The sequence below is a fragment of the Ascidiella aspersa genome, chromosome 7 (genome assembly GCF_963924565.1).
Source record: "Ascidiella aspersa chromosome 7, kaAscAspe10.2, whole genome shotgun sequence".
NCBI lineage: Eukaryota > Metazoa > Chordata > Ascidiacea > Phlebobranchia > Ascidiidae > Ascidiella > Ascidiella aspersa.
The window spans coordinates 10,981,597-10,999,253 of NC_139453.1; the positions used below are offsets into that span (position 1 = coordinate 10,981,597).

At 35.1% G+C, this 17,657-nt stretch overlaps 3 protein-coding genes across 3 annotated transcripts; 2 read left to right on the forward strand and 1 right to left on the reverse strand.

Moving 5' to 3' along the window:
• Positions 1–2,607: 2,607 nt before the first annotated feature.
• On the reverse strand, positions 2,608–6,382 carry LOC146137762 (uncharacterized). Its single transcript, XM_083394430.1, has 7 exons — positions 6,347–6,382; positions 5,865–5,921; positions 5,307–5,420; positions 5,108–5,245; positions 4,254–4,950; positions 3,990–4,127; positions 2,608–2,702 (listed from the first exon to the last, which is right to left on the reverse strand). The coding sequence occupies exons 1-7, from the start codon at positions 6,380–6,382 to the stop codon at positions 2,608–2,610; spliced, it is 1,275 nt and encodes a 424-aa protein (XP_083250556.1).
• Positions 6,383–7,611: 1,229 nt separating this feature from the next.
• LOC146137763 (THUMP domain-containing protein 1-like) lies at positions 7,612–9,130 on the forward strand. The gene has a single exon (XM_083393315.1). The coding sequence runs from the start codon at positions 8,129–8,131 to the stop codon at positions 8,990–8,992; it is 864 nt and encodes a 287-aa protein (XP_083249441.1). The 5' UTR covers positions 7,612–8,128; the 3' UTR covers positions 8,993–9,130.
• On the forward strand, positions 9,124–16,816 carry LOC146137764 (caspase-6-like). Its single transcript, XM_083393314.1, has 6 exons — positions 9,124–9,431; positions 9,560–9,675; positions 9,807–9,995; positions 10,755–10,923; positions 11,506–11,595; positions 14,501–16,816. The coding sequence occupies exons 1-6, from the start codon at positions 9,167–9,169 to the stop codon at positions 14,698–14,700; spliced, it is 1,029 nt and encodes a 342-aa protein (XP_083249440.1). The 5' UTR covers positions 9,124–9,166; the 3' UTR covers positions 14,701–16,816.
• Positions 16,817–17,657: the final 841 nt, after the last annotated feature.

Genomic DNA, 17,657 nt, shown 5'->3' on the forward strand with positions numbered 1-17,657 from the left:
AAAATAAATAACAGAAAAAGTGAATATCGAAAATGTCAGAATAATCTCCCTAAAAGATATTTGGTATCAAAGGTAAAGGTAATAATCTTAGTATGTCATAGTAGGAAAAAGGTTAGAAATGGAGCTGAAAAAACACATAAGCATTAGTTCTATTAACAAAATATAGTCCTTCATAAGTTTGTGTATGGCTCCAGTTAGTTTAAGTGCTTACATTGTTTATAGCGGTTTCTTCCATGCAGTTGGGAAAGCTATTATTGGCACATACAACTTCATTGACTGATCTGGTCAAATAAATATTTTTTACAACTCATTGAAATGTTATCCACATTGTTGACCAGGACATAAAACAAAACAAAAAGTGTGTTAATAAAAATACAAACTACTGGTTTATATTATATAAATAGTATTAACTACAGATGTCCGATACTTTACCAATACCCAGTATTCTAAACCAAAGGGAATCCTGATCATCATCAATAGGCACATGGGGGTTCTGTATAGACAAGTAAAAATCCAATCTGAAATAATACATGGTGTTTTTAAACTAATGTAAAATTATGTCATAAAAAACAATGTTTGCTTACTTTTAAAGAGATCTTGGACGATTTTTGTTTTTAAAGTGCTGCTAATTGACATGGAGTGGTTTATAGAAAATTGATGTTTAATATGTTGTTGATATTTGGTTTGATGAAATGGTTCAGATTGTCAAAATGTGTATAGGGGAACTGGTTATTCAATGTAATGCTGAGATTAGTATTTGCAGGCATTGGTATTTCAAGATTGCAGGCATGGGTATTTTAAGATTGCAGGCATGGAAATTTCAAGATTGCAGGCATGGAAATTTCAAGATTGCAGGCATGGAAATTTCAAGATTGCAGACATGGCTATTTCAAGATTGCAGGCATGGGTATTTCAAGATTGCAGACATGGCTATTTCAAGATTGCAGGCATGGGTATTTCAAGATTGCTTAATAATGAATCGGCAGCAAGAAGAATGAAAAAAAAGAATGAAAAAAAGCATGGGAATTTCTAGATTGCAGGCATGGGAATTTCTAGATGGGTGCTGGTCAATTGATTCATGATGCAGATTGCAGATAAAAAGAAGGATAGACAAATGGAAATAGAAAAGTTGAAAGTGTTAAAAGTTATTAGAACAAGGAAATTGATTGTACAAAGGGCAATAAAAAATAATTTGATTAAAAAACTTTATAAAGTGATTGAAAATGATTACAACAAAAAGTAATTTGATTGAAAAAAGGGCAATAAAAAATAATTTGATTAAAAAACTTTATAAAGTGATTGAAAATGATTACAACAAAAAGTAATTTGATTGAAAAATGGGCAATAAAAATAATTTGATTAAAAAACTTAATTAAGTGATTGAAAATGATTAAGAAAAAGTAATTTGATTTAAAATAGTCTAAATGAAAAGTAAATTTATTTTATAAAGTGATTCAAAATAACTAGAGGTAACCAAACAGTAATTTGATTTAAAATTCTTCCAAAAAGTGATTGAAAATGATTGGAACTTTTGATTAAAGTATCTTTTAAAAAGTGATTGAAAATGATTGTACAAGGGCAATAAATAACAAATTTGATTAAAGTCTAAATGAAGTGTATATTAGGTGATTCAAATTTTCCAATGATCGCTGTCTTGACATACAAAGTTCTTCTCATTTGCTGCTTGTTCTTCTGTCATCCCTACACATGTGCTGTGGAACCACTGTGGACACCGAGAGCATTGTATCCACTGAACTTTTGTAGAGTCATCACATAGTTTGCATTTGTTACGCCTTAGTTTTCCTTTAAGACATGTCCCAACGACAGAGTCATATACTTGCTGGCGATATTCAAATACTGATCCTGATTGCACAAGACTTTTGTTTGATGCAAGCCATTTTGCATACAAACAAACAAGGACCCCACAGCTATCTGTGTCTTGCTGTAGAGTCCGGGGTACGCTTTCCACAGAAGTCAGGGAAAATCCAAACTTTTGAGTCATGAGGTTATTTATAAAAGCAAAAGCACTTCTGACACTCATACTTGTTTGGGTGCAAATCATTTGTGCAGGATCAAGGTATAAAAGTAGTCGTTTTTCAATGTTTGTAGCAAGTAATATCCAATGACGACCACTTGGGTTCCACGGCACAAATATCCACTTTTTGTTAGACAGGGATATTTGAGACCACAACCTCCTGATAGAACCTTTCTGCTGTAATACTAGAGCAACCATAGATGACACATAAAGTACATCATTGCAGCATATGCTGAGTTGCCACATAAAGCCATTGACTATCTCATCGTATAACCACCCAGCACGAAAACTGTGATCATGGGATAGCAAAACGAGCAATTCTCCTCTGTTTATGTGTGGCTCAATAGATTTTATTTGTAGCAGCGATAAACAGTGTGGACCATTTTTTAGTAAGGTATGGTCAACATCGTGATGCTGAACAACATCAAGATTTGGTGTGATCTTTTTCATAGTTTTTTTTTGTATTGGATGACACCATTCCTTGGTAGATGGTGGCAGCAGCATTGTATTGTCATGCTTTGAGGAAAGTTTGTTTGAAACTGTTTCTTTTGGATATAAGGTGGCAACTTGGTTTAGTTTTCGCATTGCATTTGCATGGGCTCCACATCTTGATGCAAAATGATTTGGTTTCGGCTGTTTACGAGGCAGCTCATCATGACAAGGAACGCTGGAGGGACACTTTCGTTTAACTTTTAGAGAAAGTCTAGGAGTTGATATCTTTACTCCATCTTCGCAAGGTCTGCTGGACAACATCCTTTTATTGTCAGACTTATCATTATGAGAAACTCTTATTCCAGAATCATATTTGCATGCCTTTGAAAGTACCTCGATGACAGTAGTGAGATTCTTCTTAACTTCTTTTAAAGTAGTTTCTGATGTGGCATCATATGCCAAATTTTTTATTTCAGCAAGTTGGTCTGCAATGCTTTTGATAGTTTTAGGGTTAGGCTTATCGTCTGTTCTTTTTTCTGAATTCATGACAAAACTTGGATTACTTTTATGCTCTTCGTTATCGTTTAATGTTGCATGTACAGTTTCATCTGTAGTGACAACAGAGCTTTCAACAGAATTTCCTTTGCATTCAATTCCTCCAACAACATTTTGGTCAAGTGTTAAATATACAGAATTGGAGTACCAATTAGGTAAGCTAAACCATGATACATCATCAAATTTATTAAAAATAGCAAACATATGTTTGCATGGCAAAAAATGTTGGCGAAAATCTGGACAAGTGCATTTCGGAAATTCTTCGGTTGATCCAAACTTAACACAGTATTTCTCACTAGTTAAACTGCTTTCCACAGTAAAAAAACTTCCAGTTCTTGCAATGCTTTTAGCATTGATACTCGTTGACTGTGCAATTCTTTGCATGCAGAATTTCACAACTGCATTTGGACGATTTTTTAGATAACATGGAACATTCTCATTGTATTTCCTGTATGAACTGGAAGCTCTTAGATTTTTTTCATCGTACCTGTTTTAATAAAAAAGTTAACAACAAAGATTACCAGTGTTACCTTCTACCAAGAATACAAAATAGGCATGCTGCTCTGTGATGACATCAGAGTTTATCACCTGTATTTCTTTAATGTTAGCTGTCATATAGTTACCTTTGTTTCGCTTCGGGGAGAAATTCTTTATGTAAAATAGTGACTAATCCTGATAATGATTTATCAGTGCGGAATCTCATGTGGCATTCTTTTAGGACTCTATTCTGTCTTTCTACGCCATTGTTTGTTTTGATCAATATTTTCACTCTATCTGCTCGGTAAAGGTACACCCATCGCTAAAACAAAACTATTTTTAATAATTGTCGCTTTACTTTCAAACTAATACATATAAAAAACAACCTCCTTCTCTCTTAGCCACATATTCTCAAAATATCTTTGGAACTTTATGTTGTTTAGCCAAATCTTATTTGACCTCAAATTGTGCAATGTTTTAACAAATTCACTTTCGTTCTCAGCCTGAGCTACAGCTCTGATAAGCTGTAGCAGTGTATCTTTTGTATCTCCGACATTATTTTCTGTCTTTTTTACCCATCTCTCCCATGCCTGCTCTCGGTGAAAATCGCAAATTAATACCCTGCAGTCTGAAAAAATAAAAAAATAAATAAACTAGTTATATTTCACTTGTGAATTTGAATTGAAACTTAAGAATTTGTTTAGATACCTCACCTAAGATTTAGCCTATGGTGTCCTTTATTCTCTTTAATTACCTGTAAAAGTACTTTCAATTGCATTTATCTCAGCATCACATTTATCCGTCATAAAAAAAGAAGGATTCCAATTAGGGCACCATGATTTTAAAACTTTCAGGGCTTCTTCAATATCTGCCTGCCTTTCATTTTGCGTAATAAAACTTGCGACTACCTGGTATCCAACATTGGTTCTAACACACAAGAAAAACAAAGGTAGGGCGTATTTGGATGTTTTATATGTGGCATCCAACAGGCAGATATCTTGTCCATATCGAAGAAGCAGTCTGCGCTGCCACGCAAACTGGTGGACAAAAAGCAATGCTTGCTGGCAGTCAATTACAGGTGCAGATTCATCAGCGTTGTTTGTGACCCTTTGTGAAGTATCTGATCCTGCAATGTAGGGTCTGAACAATATTTTGTCATCACCATGAGCTTCTTCCTTCCATTGATTTACCAACAGTTGGACATTTGTCTGGTCAATTTTTGCAAGCCTGCGTCTTGTAAAAGACTTGCAAAAGTGATTTTGAATGTCCTTCTTTAATGGAAAAAATCTACGATTTGAGCTCTGTGGAAGTTCTTCATTTTTAAAAAGTTCATGGATAACATATAAATTCAGTCCCCTTTTGATCTCTGGCACATTATATATCCCATCGTTCACCATTTCATCAATTTTTTCAATCAGCCTTTTGTCTACTTTTTGAAATATTCCAGCCGCCTAAAATTAATTTATTTCCTAAAATTAATTTATTTGTTTAACAAACTTTATATAACTCATAGATATCACTCATTTTATAAATATGATCTTTAAAGGAGAATGTATACTAACATAAAATAAGGCAACTAGTTAGAAATGTGTTTAATAAAAAGCCAACCTGGCCCAATACATGTCCAGAGTGTTCATCATCATTAGGAAATTTAATGCAACATGCAGACTCCTTTACTAAATTTTCATCATTACCCAAGATTTTTTTCCGTAATTTTTGAACATCAAAGGAAGAAGTTGTGAAGTTCTATTCAATAATGACTTTTAATAAAAGTTCAATAATAAAGTTTAGTCTTTAGAATACATACTTCATATTGAGGAAACTTAAGTATTTCTTTTATTGTTATTTTTGCCTTGCAATCCATTTTTTTGGAACATTGAATGCTTCTGTTACGTTTAAATAGTTGAGGATGATCTAACAACTGTTAAAAATTATAATTTGTTATATAAATTTTACATGTTAACAATATATTTTAATAAAAATGTAATACATGTTTTGGAACTTGGTTTAAATTTTTGTTGCCAGTTTTGTAGTTTTTTCCGTGTTGGCACAGTAATTCCTTGGTATTGATTACAATATATGGTGTACATTTTTCATCCAATTTAATTGCAGTCCTTGACAAATCTAAATACATTGTTGCAATTAGTGATCTTTGGGGTAAGCAAGTGACACTAAATTTATATCAATGGATAAAAATAGTATGAAAAGCTTACCATGAGAATGGCTATTGTAGGTTACAAACTTTGTTGTAGAAAAAATTTCAAAATCCTCGAGAGCCTTCTGACCACTCTTTATAGATGGAAACCACTTAAAAAATAGTTTTGGTAAATTTACTTTAGGTGATCCAGCATAAACAATATTGTACCTTGATGTTAGATTTAATTGTTTCATCATAAGATGCATCGGTGGTTTTATGATGGTTCTTAAAAATATGAACATTACGTTACATTGTTGTTAGCAGAACACTGGCTTGGTGTTTTCCTCCATAGCAATAAATATAGTTACCACTGCTTCCGAATTATGAATTGTTAAAAAGTATCCTTCCTTTTTTTCCAAATTTGAACTAAAAAGAGATTTCCGAATCATCTGACTGCAATTCCTCTTGTATCTACTTTTTTTACACTTTGTTTCGGACTGAAAAATAAAAATGTTTTTATTGTGCAGAGAAGCGCTTTCCAACCAGTTTCTAATGCTGAAGGGTGTCTAAAGATTTTTTTTTTCTGGGGTGCAGTAAGCAATAAATGTTGGAAACGACTGGTGAAGGGTTTCATTAAGTATGAAGAGATGTTTTTCTACCTAAACTGCTTAACCAGGAATGCAAGATTAAGAAACCAAACATCTACATACCTGATATTGTGGAAATATAGTTATTTTTGATAACATCGCACGAACACTTTTCAAATCGTTTTTGTAAATCTTCTGGATTAAATTATAACCTTCTGTCTGGTGTATAATGTATGGAGCATACATTTTCTCATCCCAATAGATTTTACTCCTGGAAATATCTGCAAAAATTCAGTATTTAAACAATTATTATGCAATTTTCTTTGTCTAATAAACAAGACCTCAATATAAATATGTACTAAAATGTCAAGAACTTTAGAAATTTCGGATTATGTTACTGCTATTTGCATAACTTTACAATGAACAAACCATATTTTTCCGAATAAAGTAATTTTATTGTTGCTGTTGATTTTGACAACTCATCCAAATGACATCTGGCATTGTGATAGGACTGAAACCACTAAAATTGTATATCATGATAATAATTACAATGGAAACAAAGTACAATATACTTCACAAGAACAATATAAAAATGTGCAATATGTATACTTTATTTTTTATATCAGAGCAATGCTTGGTTCCTGGTAACAGCCCTGCATGGGAAGCTTCATTGATAGGATTGGAAACCACATTATTTTCTATATAAGGTTTGTTCGGGTCTGGGTGTAGAATCGGGCCTGGGGGTGAAATGGGTCTTGGGGGTGTTACAGGTGGATCTGGGGTTGCCGCGCGTCCTGGGTGTTTAACTGGGTCGAATGGGACACAAGGTAGTTCAGTTAAGAAAATAGGCCTACGGTGAGGGAGACATGTCCGACATTTTCGATATTCCAAAGGGTCAAATTCGCCCAAAAACATCATTTTGAAAGTTTTCAAAACTTTGTTCCGTGCAAAATTCAACAGAGTATAAGACTAAGCATTTTCGCGGGGAAAACACAATTAGGCGGCAAAAAAACATAGAAATCATTTAAAAAAAATATAAGTATTCTATGTGACATCTTGCCCTTTTTCCCATTTACTGGCATAAAGTGCCTACCTGAATGCACACGTTGTTTTTGTTTATAATTAGAAACAATTCATAAATACTTGTAGTACACAAAGAAAAGTTCCAGCATGTTTTTGTTTAATTCCTCTTTAATAAAAGGGTAGTTTGAGTAAGATTTTATTTCAGATATTCTTTATTTAATTTGTGAAACACTAAATGCAGAAATAAATCTATTATTTGATACGTTTTGTCCCGCCATCCAATATGATATAGTACGTTGTAAATGTTAAGTTGCGTAAATTCCTCCAAAGATAGAAGAAAGAAATGCTCCTATGTTTGTGTAAGGCAAGGGTAAACCTTTAGTCTGCTGGACTTTGTTGTTGTCCATTTGCCAGTTGGACATTAAATTGATTAGCGAAGTATTGTTTTGTGATGCTTATTTGATAACAGTTTAGCGTTAATTGCAGTAACTCCAAACATAAACGAATTATGCGTTTTTCGAAACGTATATTATTTTGTTCTTTATTTTTTTTAACATTTAATTAAATGCAGGAGTTTTGGCCATATGACATACTAGAAGCAAAAATTGCCCTGGTGTAGAATTCCAACACATTTTTTTACAGCAGCGAAACGAGTTGTCAAAAATGGATTTGCAATAAATAAATAAATATAGAAAAATAAATATAATAATAATAATACTTGAGCAACCCGAACCCAAATAATGTTAGCAATATAAACCCTCGCCTCAAAATGTGGTAGGATTCTATACCATTGCCGCAAGAATTACAAAAAACAATTGAAAACACATTCATTTTGCCTTTGCAAAAACCCTAATTTTGCCTTGAATTTTATTAGTTTATGCAATGGGAAAGCGAAAATACCAGGGTTCCTGGGATAGCAACAAACGCTTTAAGGAAAAATACAATGAACTGACTTGTGGCTGTACTGGCGTTTTAGTGACCCACGACCGAGGCAAAGAACGCTTCTGTCGCAACGACACTTTTCAAATCTTCAACTTCTTTGCTGACAATTTATATGCCAAAGATAAAATTAAGGAAACAGTTTCAGAAATCTCCATAAAAAAGGAAGAAAGTGAAGACGAAGAAGAAGAACTTGACATCAAAGCCGCCCTGGACAAGGAAGTTCAAGGTTTAAAAGAGCAAGTTAAAAGTAGTCAGCAGCGATTTCTAGGCCTCAAAAGCGGCTGTAACAACATGATTTTCGTGAAATTTAACGGACTCTTGCCAAGTAAATTCGTGCAAGAACTGATTGAGAAAGTGAGCTCAAACTCAAGCGATGGAATTCCGCTTGCTCGAAGTGTACTTCGACTTCACCCTGCTGACATTTCGTGCAAGGCCCACTTGGTGGACATTAAGGAACAGGTTGAAAGCTATTTCCCCGATGCCTTCTCAGCTCTGCATGACAAACTGAAAGACAGAGAAGACTTTGTGCAGGAGTTTAACATTCTCTACAAAGGTAGAAACTGTGATCATCTAGGAATGCATGTCGTGGTTGAGGCAGTATGCGACAGCGCCGAAGTTGCTGTTCCAGACTGGAAGTACAACTGCCGATCCACTAACATAACTGTGCTTGTGAATGTAATTAAGAACGTCTGTGTCATGTCTGTGGTTTACGACTATGTCCGACACAAAAAGTTCAACCTCCGTGAAATTTTTACTGCCAATGCTCAAACTGCCGTAGAGAATAATGAAAATAAATCAACTTAGATAAATTCTCACTGTGGTGTCGCGTTGTAGTTTGTGAATGCAAGACAGTGATTTCCTATTTTGTATCTAAGTTTGTTTTAAAAAAAATTGTTTTTGTTCAAAATTTGAATTTGTCGAATACCAACATTTTTTCAACAGTTTTTTTTTACAAGGTGCTATTTTAAACAATAAATAATGAGTGTGAATACCACTGTAACCGATGCCAAGTCTGCCGGGTCGCTGCTTTTCGCCAGCAAACCCGAGGCCAGCAATTCAAACAACAATAACAAAGAGGAGAACAAGGTTGACGTGGATGCCTTTGGCAGCAGCGGAGACTCTGGATTCTTTTCAAAGAGGAAAACTCCACCACAGACCTCTTGCATCAAGCACTACAAAATGGACTTTCCAAATCGGGGCCATGCAGTCATTGTAAACAATGAAAGCTTTCACTGGTGTACAGGTTGGTGTAATTTGCGTAAATTTACGATTGTAAATTGTAAAACTAAATATGGACATTCTACTGGTTATCATAGTTATTATGCAAGGATGTGAAATTTCAATGCCTGCTAAAGCCAATCCTAATTTCAGGAATGAACAAAAGGGTGGGCACCGACATTGATGCAAGAAATCTTCAAAGAATATTTCAGAAACTTGGCTTCCAAGTTAAAGTTCTGAAAGACATAAAGTGTATAGAGTTGCATGAGGTAAGAACTTTTATTGTTTAGGCTTATTAGTTATGGCCCATAAGGTGATGGATATATGTTACTGTGTTTTTAGTTGTTAGTTATTAAATTTTCGCTTTTTTTAAGTTGTTTAAAAAACACATTGCATTTAGGTGGTTGACAAATACGCAAAGATAGACCATTCAGAATCCGATTGTTTTGTGTTCGCCATTTTGAGCCACGGTGACAATGGTTGCATTTACGGAACAGATGGAATTATTCAAATCAAGCAACTGGTGGACAAGTTCCGAGGAGACAAATGCAATAGCCTTGCGGGAAAACCCAAAGTGTTCATGTTTCAGGTAGCAAACACATTAGTGGTTTAATGACATACACAAGGTTACGAGGTTTTGACGTCAAAGCTTTGTCAATATTGGCATATTCGAGTTTGATAAGCCACATGCTGTTGCCTCGTGTTTCCGAAATCTTGGTCAGTTTGCTTGGAAGTACTTGACTTTTGTGTGTTTTCAACAAGCATTTGTTTAATCACAAACACAGCATGCCATTAATTTCAAATAGGTATTTATGTTTTTATTAATGTTTTGCAAAGATATAATGTTATCTTGGTTAGCGCATTGTTAGTTGTGAGATGTGTTTACTTAACAGGTTAGTGTTAAAGTTGTAAATTGCTTAAATTCAACTCAGTAAGTTGACATATTAATGTAAAATTAATGTGCATTTCCTTATCTTTTTGCAACATGATAGCCTTTAATCTTAAATAAGATACAATCATCTTTGTAGTTATCAATGCTGTCAAACAGCAATCGTCAGCATTGAAAGTTTTTGTAAAACTATACTATATAGATTAGCATAACGTTTAACTGTCTATGTTATTGCTACTCAATAAAAGGTTTGCCAATAGAATCTGGGAAATAGAAAGCCACCCCAGATCTATCAAAAGTTTCGATTCAAGTTTTACATCTGTTATTCAGTTCACTATCATGTGTTTTGCATTTTACAAATAGCCCTTAATGTTAAAAAAAGTATATATATGTAATTATATATATATATATATATATATATATTAGGAGTATCATTGATGTTTTTCGTTTCAACAATAGGCCTGTCGGGGAACTGACTACGAAATGGCCGTGGAACCAGCTTGCGATGTTGTGGATGCAGCAGGTGATGAGACAGCTACTGACCCCCACCTCATTATGGTGGACAGCGGCCCGGCCCCCACTATACCCTCGGGGTCTGACTTCTTGTTTTGCTACTCTGTAGCTGAAGGTATGGCTTTTGGGGTAACTGTATATTACTGCATCAAGAACTGCTATTTTTCCTATTTAATGGAAATATTTCGTTGGATAGATTTTTAAACTGCACTTAATGCGCCTCAAAAAACATTTTAATTTGGTATATCCATCGCTTGTCTAGCAGTTTTAGACATGATTACATTAAAGATTTTATTGTCAACTGTGGGACGGTAATGCTAGTATGTTTAAGGAAATAATTTCCCCACATAATAAATATTGAAAATCATTGAAGTGTAAATCTTTAATTCTTGCCTAAATTTTTACTTTCAAGTGGGAGTTTAGCTTTAACCTAGCATGCCTCAACAGTTTAATCATTTATTTTACGTACGAATATAGCGTCGTAACTGGCAATAAAACTACACAGAACGACGTTTCCAACTCATTAGCATACCCCTATACAGCTTGTCAATCACATACTAATCCGTACTGTTTCGAAGCGTTGAGCAATCGTCATAAAATATTGATCGCCAGTGCGCTGTGCATAACACAACACTGCGCAATGCAAGTCTCTATCGCTTTCGCCACCTGACCACCTGTTATTTTTTGGTACCCTCAGGTTTCTACTCGTTCCGCGACACTCTATACGGTTCCTGGTACGTCCAGGAGTTCACCGACGTGATGGAGCAACTGTTTTTCAATGTGCAAGGTAAAACGTGACGACTCTTTGTTCGAGTTTTTCTCGGTTTGTCCCCATAACATGCTTTACTGTTTGTTTTTGTGTGAGTAAAGCAAAAGCTGAAGAATGTTCTTTAACCTTGAACTTGAGTCATTAGATTTAAACTGTTTTTTAATAAACTACGATAGGTATTTTTCAATAAAGTTGAAAAATTTAAGGTTGTGTTTATCAACACAGAAGCGTAAACTGTCGCAAAATGAAAGGTTTAAAAACCATTCGTTGTTAAATAAATAATGACCGTATTGCAAAGTACCCATAAACTCCAAAACGTTCTGCGGTCTTGACTGTGTATTTATTATTAAAGACTGTTTGTTGTTTCTGAAGTATGCAACTTCTCATAGTGTTCCCACTGTGACACAAAACATTAGAACTACAACCTTTGAAGTTTATGTATCAACCGCGTTGTTAACATTTATGGCCATTGTATTTGCATATAACGTTTTTTTGTTTTTTTGTTAACCGAAAAATATGTCCTTTTTTGTTGTTAAGGTAACTACAAGCTTGGAAAGTCGCCTCATTTATTAGATTGTGTTAACACTATTTACCACCGTGTGTATTGGCCGTTGCAAGTAACGCAAGATTGACATGCTTAAGCCCATGCACATTTTTGTCAATCTGACCAGATATAAACCTGTGTGTTAAATGGCCGCCTGTCACCAAAACACAAATCCTCTTTTTATCGGAAACCGCAGCCATTCGCGATTGCGCCAGAAAACGCCATCCCTCCACCCGCTGGTGTTTGTTTGCTTTCTAGTTGTTTACGAGAATTTTACTAGCGATTTCGGGAACCCTGTGCGCAATGAAGGAACCGACACGGCCTGTCGTCCTGTTTTATTGGGGTGTTGTTAAAGGTAGAGCGAGGGTGGCGAAATAGCTTGTTTGCGACTAATCCTTCAATTGCGCCATCGCTTTTGTTGTCCTGACAGCGAAATGCCTAGGGGCGCTTTTGTTGTACCTCCAACGTATGCGGCCTTGGTATTGGCATTGGAAGGGTGCAGTTTTATATTGCATAGTTCTGAATCGCTATACACCGCGCCCTTAGGTAAACACCATGTAATTTTATTTGTATATTGCTACCCGAAAACAATTGGCGTCGTTAATATAAGAAAAATGGCAAACTTTATAGAATGGTAACCTTTAATGGTATTTGCTTCCTTAAAATAAGTTATAAGTTTTTATAAGTAAACAAATACAGGTAACTACATTTTTTGATGCCAAAGAAAAACTATAGTTAGGAAGTAAGGAATCTTCCGCAGACATAAAGTTGTAAAAATAATTTCTTTTTTTCGTATAAGATGATTTTAAAACTGTTTATAAAAACAGATAAAACATGAAATAATTTCTAAAAATTTTACAAAAATGTATATTTCGCCTATAAGGCATCGTCAGTTTCTGTACAAAAAACAAACGTAGGACTAGTAATAAATTACCACCCATGCCCAAAATAAAAATCTTACGCAGAACTAAATTTACGCAAAAAGACGGTAGAAATAATTTATTCAATTTAACATAATATTTTTAACGTGCTTCATTGGACCCCTTAATCTTTTTTTTGCAATTCGTAACACTGTAAGTCGTCAAGATTTTATTGTGCGATTAAAAGTCTTAAACAGCTTCAAAGCGAAATCCGCATGTTGTTCGTTAAACAAAGTTTACCAGGTTAACTGTTAGTTTGTACTGCATATGAGTATATAGGCGTGTTTTATGAAATCAGGTAGACTTTATTGCGTATAGGTGCCACATTATAACGCTCATCCCAGTACCAACAAACCGTTTTGTAGGCATACCGGTTTAGCACTAGTACATTACATAACTATTGAATATACAAAACCTAAGACAATAAACTAAAGTAAAATAAAAATTATGCAATGAATTAGAAACCACACTTAATTTACATTATGTTTACGTTGCCAGTGTGCCTACTCTAAGTGACCTTTGTGTAAAGCTAACTAATACGTTTGTTAAATAACTTTTCGTGCTTGTTTTGTTAAAATATTAAAGTGTTTATGAATAAACGATACTGAATTGAATTTTCGTCCCTCGTCATTACAGTTGCCCCAAGTCATTACAGTTATCATTTTTTTATAAGCAATGTTGGCAAACATATCTTTGGGGAACATGTCGCTGGGGGTGGTGCTTGATCCGGACTCGTTCATATCTTATATTGTTTTTCTCTTGACAAAAAAACTTAATGACCACTGACTATGCCTTTAAACCTGCAGTAATTCTCTTGGCACCCTAAAAAAAATATATAGTTCGCTGCACCCTTACTGACATTTTCGTCAAGGGGTTAACTGAAACGTCGTAATAAACGAAATTGAAACAGCACACATGAACTGTTAAAGAAAAACCTCCACTGTTTGTTGCATTCTAATTGTACACAAAAAGTTGTTGTATCGTACAAATAGGCCAAAAATTGGAATTTTAAAATATTTCTCGGCACCCTTGGAGCGTCAGAAACAGCATCCTGGCGGAGAACCGCTGGTTTAAACCAGGGTTGTGGAGTCGGACTCGGGACTCGATTAAGACTTCGTAAAACTAGCAGGGTCCGACGTGCGCATGATCAGTACCAAATTTTAAAACTAAATTTGCCGCCAACTGTAAATTCTAAAAGCGGAAAAGCATACGGTGGAATATTTTCCAACCATGTTTTGTTAGTGGTTTAATTATATAACACCCCTAAGAGGGGATTGCTAAAAATCCACTTTTAATTAGTTGCGTAAATGAGTAGAATACATGCTGTAGGGTCGCAACCGAACTCGGGACTCGACGAAATCCCGAAATCCAACATTTGGCCGGAGTCGGACTTTAGTCAACTTTTTGGACTAGGGGACTCCGCATCCCTGGTTTAAACCATTCTCTTTTTTTTGCGCAGAGGAAAAACGCGAACCGGTCGACATCGTTGACGTCATGACCGCCGTCAACCACAAGGTATCTCAGCGTCACGTGTCTCGCACGAGCTCGCGTGACGCGATGGGCAAGAAGCAGATGCCCTGCTTTCTTTCGATGCTCACCAGGAAGTTCTTTCTCGCGCCGAAGAGCAACAAAAAGTCGAGGAAGTCGACCAGCATCTGAGACCGGGCTGTTGTTGTGCTTTTTTTAGGATTTTTTATGGATTTTTGATTTGGGACTGGAGGTCTGGGCGTTTCGCACGACATTTTACATGTTTTGCTGAACTGTTTTACAATTTTTGTTTATCGTGTTTGTAACTCAATGCTTAGCTTGTTTTGTTTCTTTGAAAACATATTCGCCAAACTTTTAACGGATATTGCTTATTTCCTAATTTTTTAACTATTTTCCGAGAAAAAAAATATCATATAACCCAAAGTCGCCCTCATGCAAATCCCTAAATCTGCCGAATGTTTTGCGTTTTGTGTGCAGCATTTTAGATACTTTCAGCATTGGTTCGATCAGATCCGGCATTCTAACTAAGGGCTATGTGTATTGTGTTTTATCATTGTGTTAAGACCTTCTATTTTTGTAAACAAAAACAAGTGAGACAAATTGCTTCAGTTGAGCGCTTAAAACATGTTCTGAGTTTAGCGGCACTTGATGTTCTGGACATATTTTTAAACTTAACGAACGCTAAATGTCCAATATATTAACTGATTTTTCTAATACCCCAATTTTTCAATACCAATTTTCAAACAAGGTAAAACATACTACTTGCCATTCATTGGTGCCAATTTTGTTTTATAGCAAAAAATATTTTATAAATTTAATATATTTACTATCTATTCGATTCAACATTTAGCAAAACAAATTTTCAATCCTTATTTTACACACACCACTTCATTCAGTCCTATTTTTTGGTTTATGTGCACATTTTTCTGTAACTGTATAAGTGTAGGTGCAACTGTGTTGTTTTGTAGCCTTAGTAGTTTATTGCTTTATCTTTGTGTCTGTAGTCGTGTGCTACTTGTATTAAGGATGCTTTATGTAACAGTCTTTCATTCTAAATATAAAATCCCTGATATAATCCCATCGAAATGAAAAAAGCTAATATTAAAAAAATGATTGAATGATACATACAGCGAAATATACGTTTTGTGCAAAAGTAACATTGATTTGTTTTGTTTAAACTTTCTTTGTTATCCCAACACATCTGTAATGAGTATAAGGAGAATGTTAACGAGTGTATTTTTAACCTTTTTGATAGGCTGAGTGACAAGTTGGGAATCACTTGATTAAAACAAAATATTAGCAAAAACTGCTGTACCGACATCTTTTAAGTCCACTTTTTCATCCTTAGATAAACTCACATCGCGCACTGTTATAAAATTGGAGAACCTTTTTACATTTTTTAAAATTACGTTTCAAGTATTCTGTATCACCAATACAAAGATGAAGAAATCACTGGTCTTATTGACGAAACAAAATCGCCACACATTTAGCAATGTATCGGTTTGCTAAGTTGCCTTTTTCACCCAGGTTTCCATTGTGACATCATAATCACTCTGCCCGCGTCTTTCTATTTATCATCTGATCTTTTTTTGCAACACACGTCTGTATCTATATCCAACCAAGCATTTACTCGCTGTAGCGTGTCATATTGTTGCTCTTTCTTTCATTAACTATATGAGAACGATAATAAGAATCACTGCGTTGAAAATTAAATGCGGCGCATCGTGCACGTTGTATCACTGCCAGCTTAAGTGGTGCAGGATTGAATTATCGTTTAAGCCTGATGTTTGTCAAGTATTCAGGCAAAATTCACGCCATAAAAAAATACAGAACTAACAAAACTGAAGGTCCTGATCACAACTCTGTTTTGCAATATCAGTCACACACATTTCCTTTTTGATTGGTGTATCCGTCATCGTTTTATCATCTTAATTTTTCTACTTCAACGAATGTTTTGTTACGAACCTCCTGTTTTTCTGTGTAGCGTGCCTGATTTTCAATTTGTGGTTCGTACAATTAAGTGCTGTGTTTCCTACGGCGTGTTGTAGTTTTGCAACAATAGCACATGCATGCTTTTTCGCTTGATCCTTGAGTGAAACGATGCAAATATATTGCGAACACCGCTTTAATGCTGCTCATGCTCATACAACTTTTTGTCAAGTTGATTTTTCGAAATTCTAGCAAAGCCATTGCCACTTCAATGGTTTCCCCTATACTACGCTTATCGTGACATATCGCCTCATATCTTGCTTGTATTTTAATCGTGCAAATAAACTCACCTATTATGTTTGGTGTTTTTGCTTATTTCAAATCAAAATGTGTTGCAGGTTACAGCTTTAAAGTGTTAAAGATAACATCGTCGAACGCAACTGCAGTTGTCGAAGTATGGATGTTTTGAACAGATGGTAAAGCCAGACTTAAAGAAATAAACTAACTACCATACTGGTGCAACATAGAAACTAATTTTGTACATTTAAAAGTTATACGCTGATGGTTAACAATTTTAGTTCTTTCTGTAAAATTTTGCACGTCACAAATTGACCTCGGTATAAGTTTTGCAACGTTTTCCAAATATCACTTCAAAGATCTCAAAACAACTGCAGTATGACTGAAATTGGATAGTAGCAAACGGGGGGGGTGGGGGGGGGGGCGGTTGATTTCTCGAAACTCCGCAAGTCGAATATTTTTGGAGTTTTAGAAAATCGTCTATTTCGTATTACAGGAATACTGTTTGAGCGAGAGTATGCGAAACTTGCATTTACAATATGTTATTTTTTACTTATTATTATCAAGTAATTATATTATCGTGTTCTTAATGTACCGCGCTTTTCATTTTCTTTGTGTGCCACAAGTTGAAAAAGTTTACGATGTACTGCGTCAAGACTACAGAAACGGCAGCAGCGAACAATACTGCACACCGTCATGTATTGAAGGAACTCTGTGCATTGTTTCTAACATTCCGTGCGTGTTGTAAGACAACGAGCGGCACAATGTCTATTCGGAAGTTTTTTTAAACTTTGGGTAAAATTCCTAAACAATACTAAACTATATTGAGCTCAGATCGTGCTTTTCTTTTAGAGTTGTCTATTCAGTATATTGTGACGGTCACTAGAGTTTAAATAAAGTAT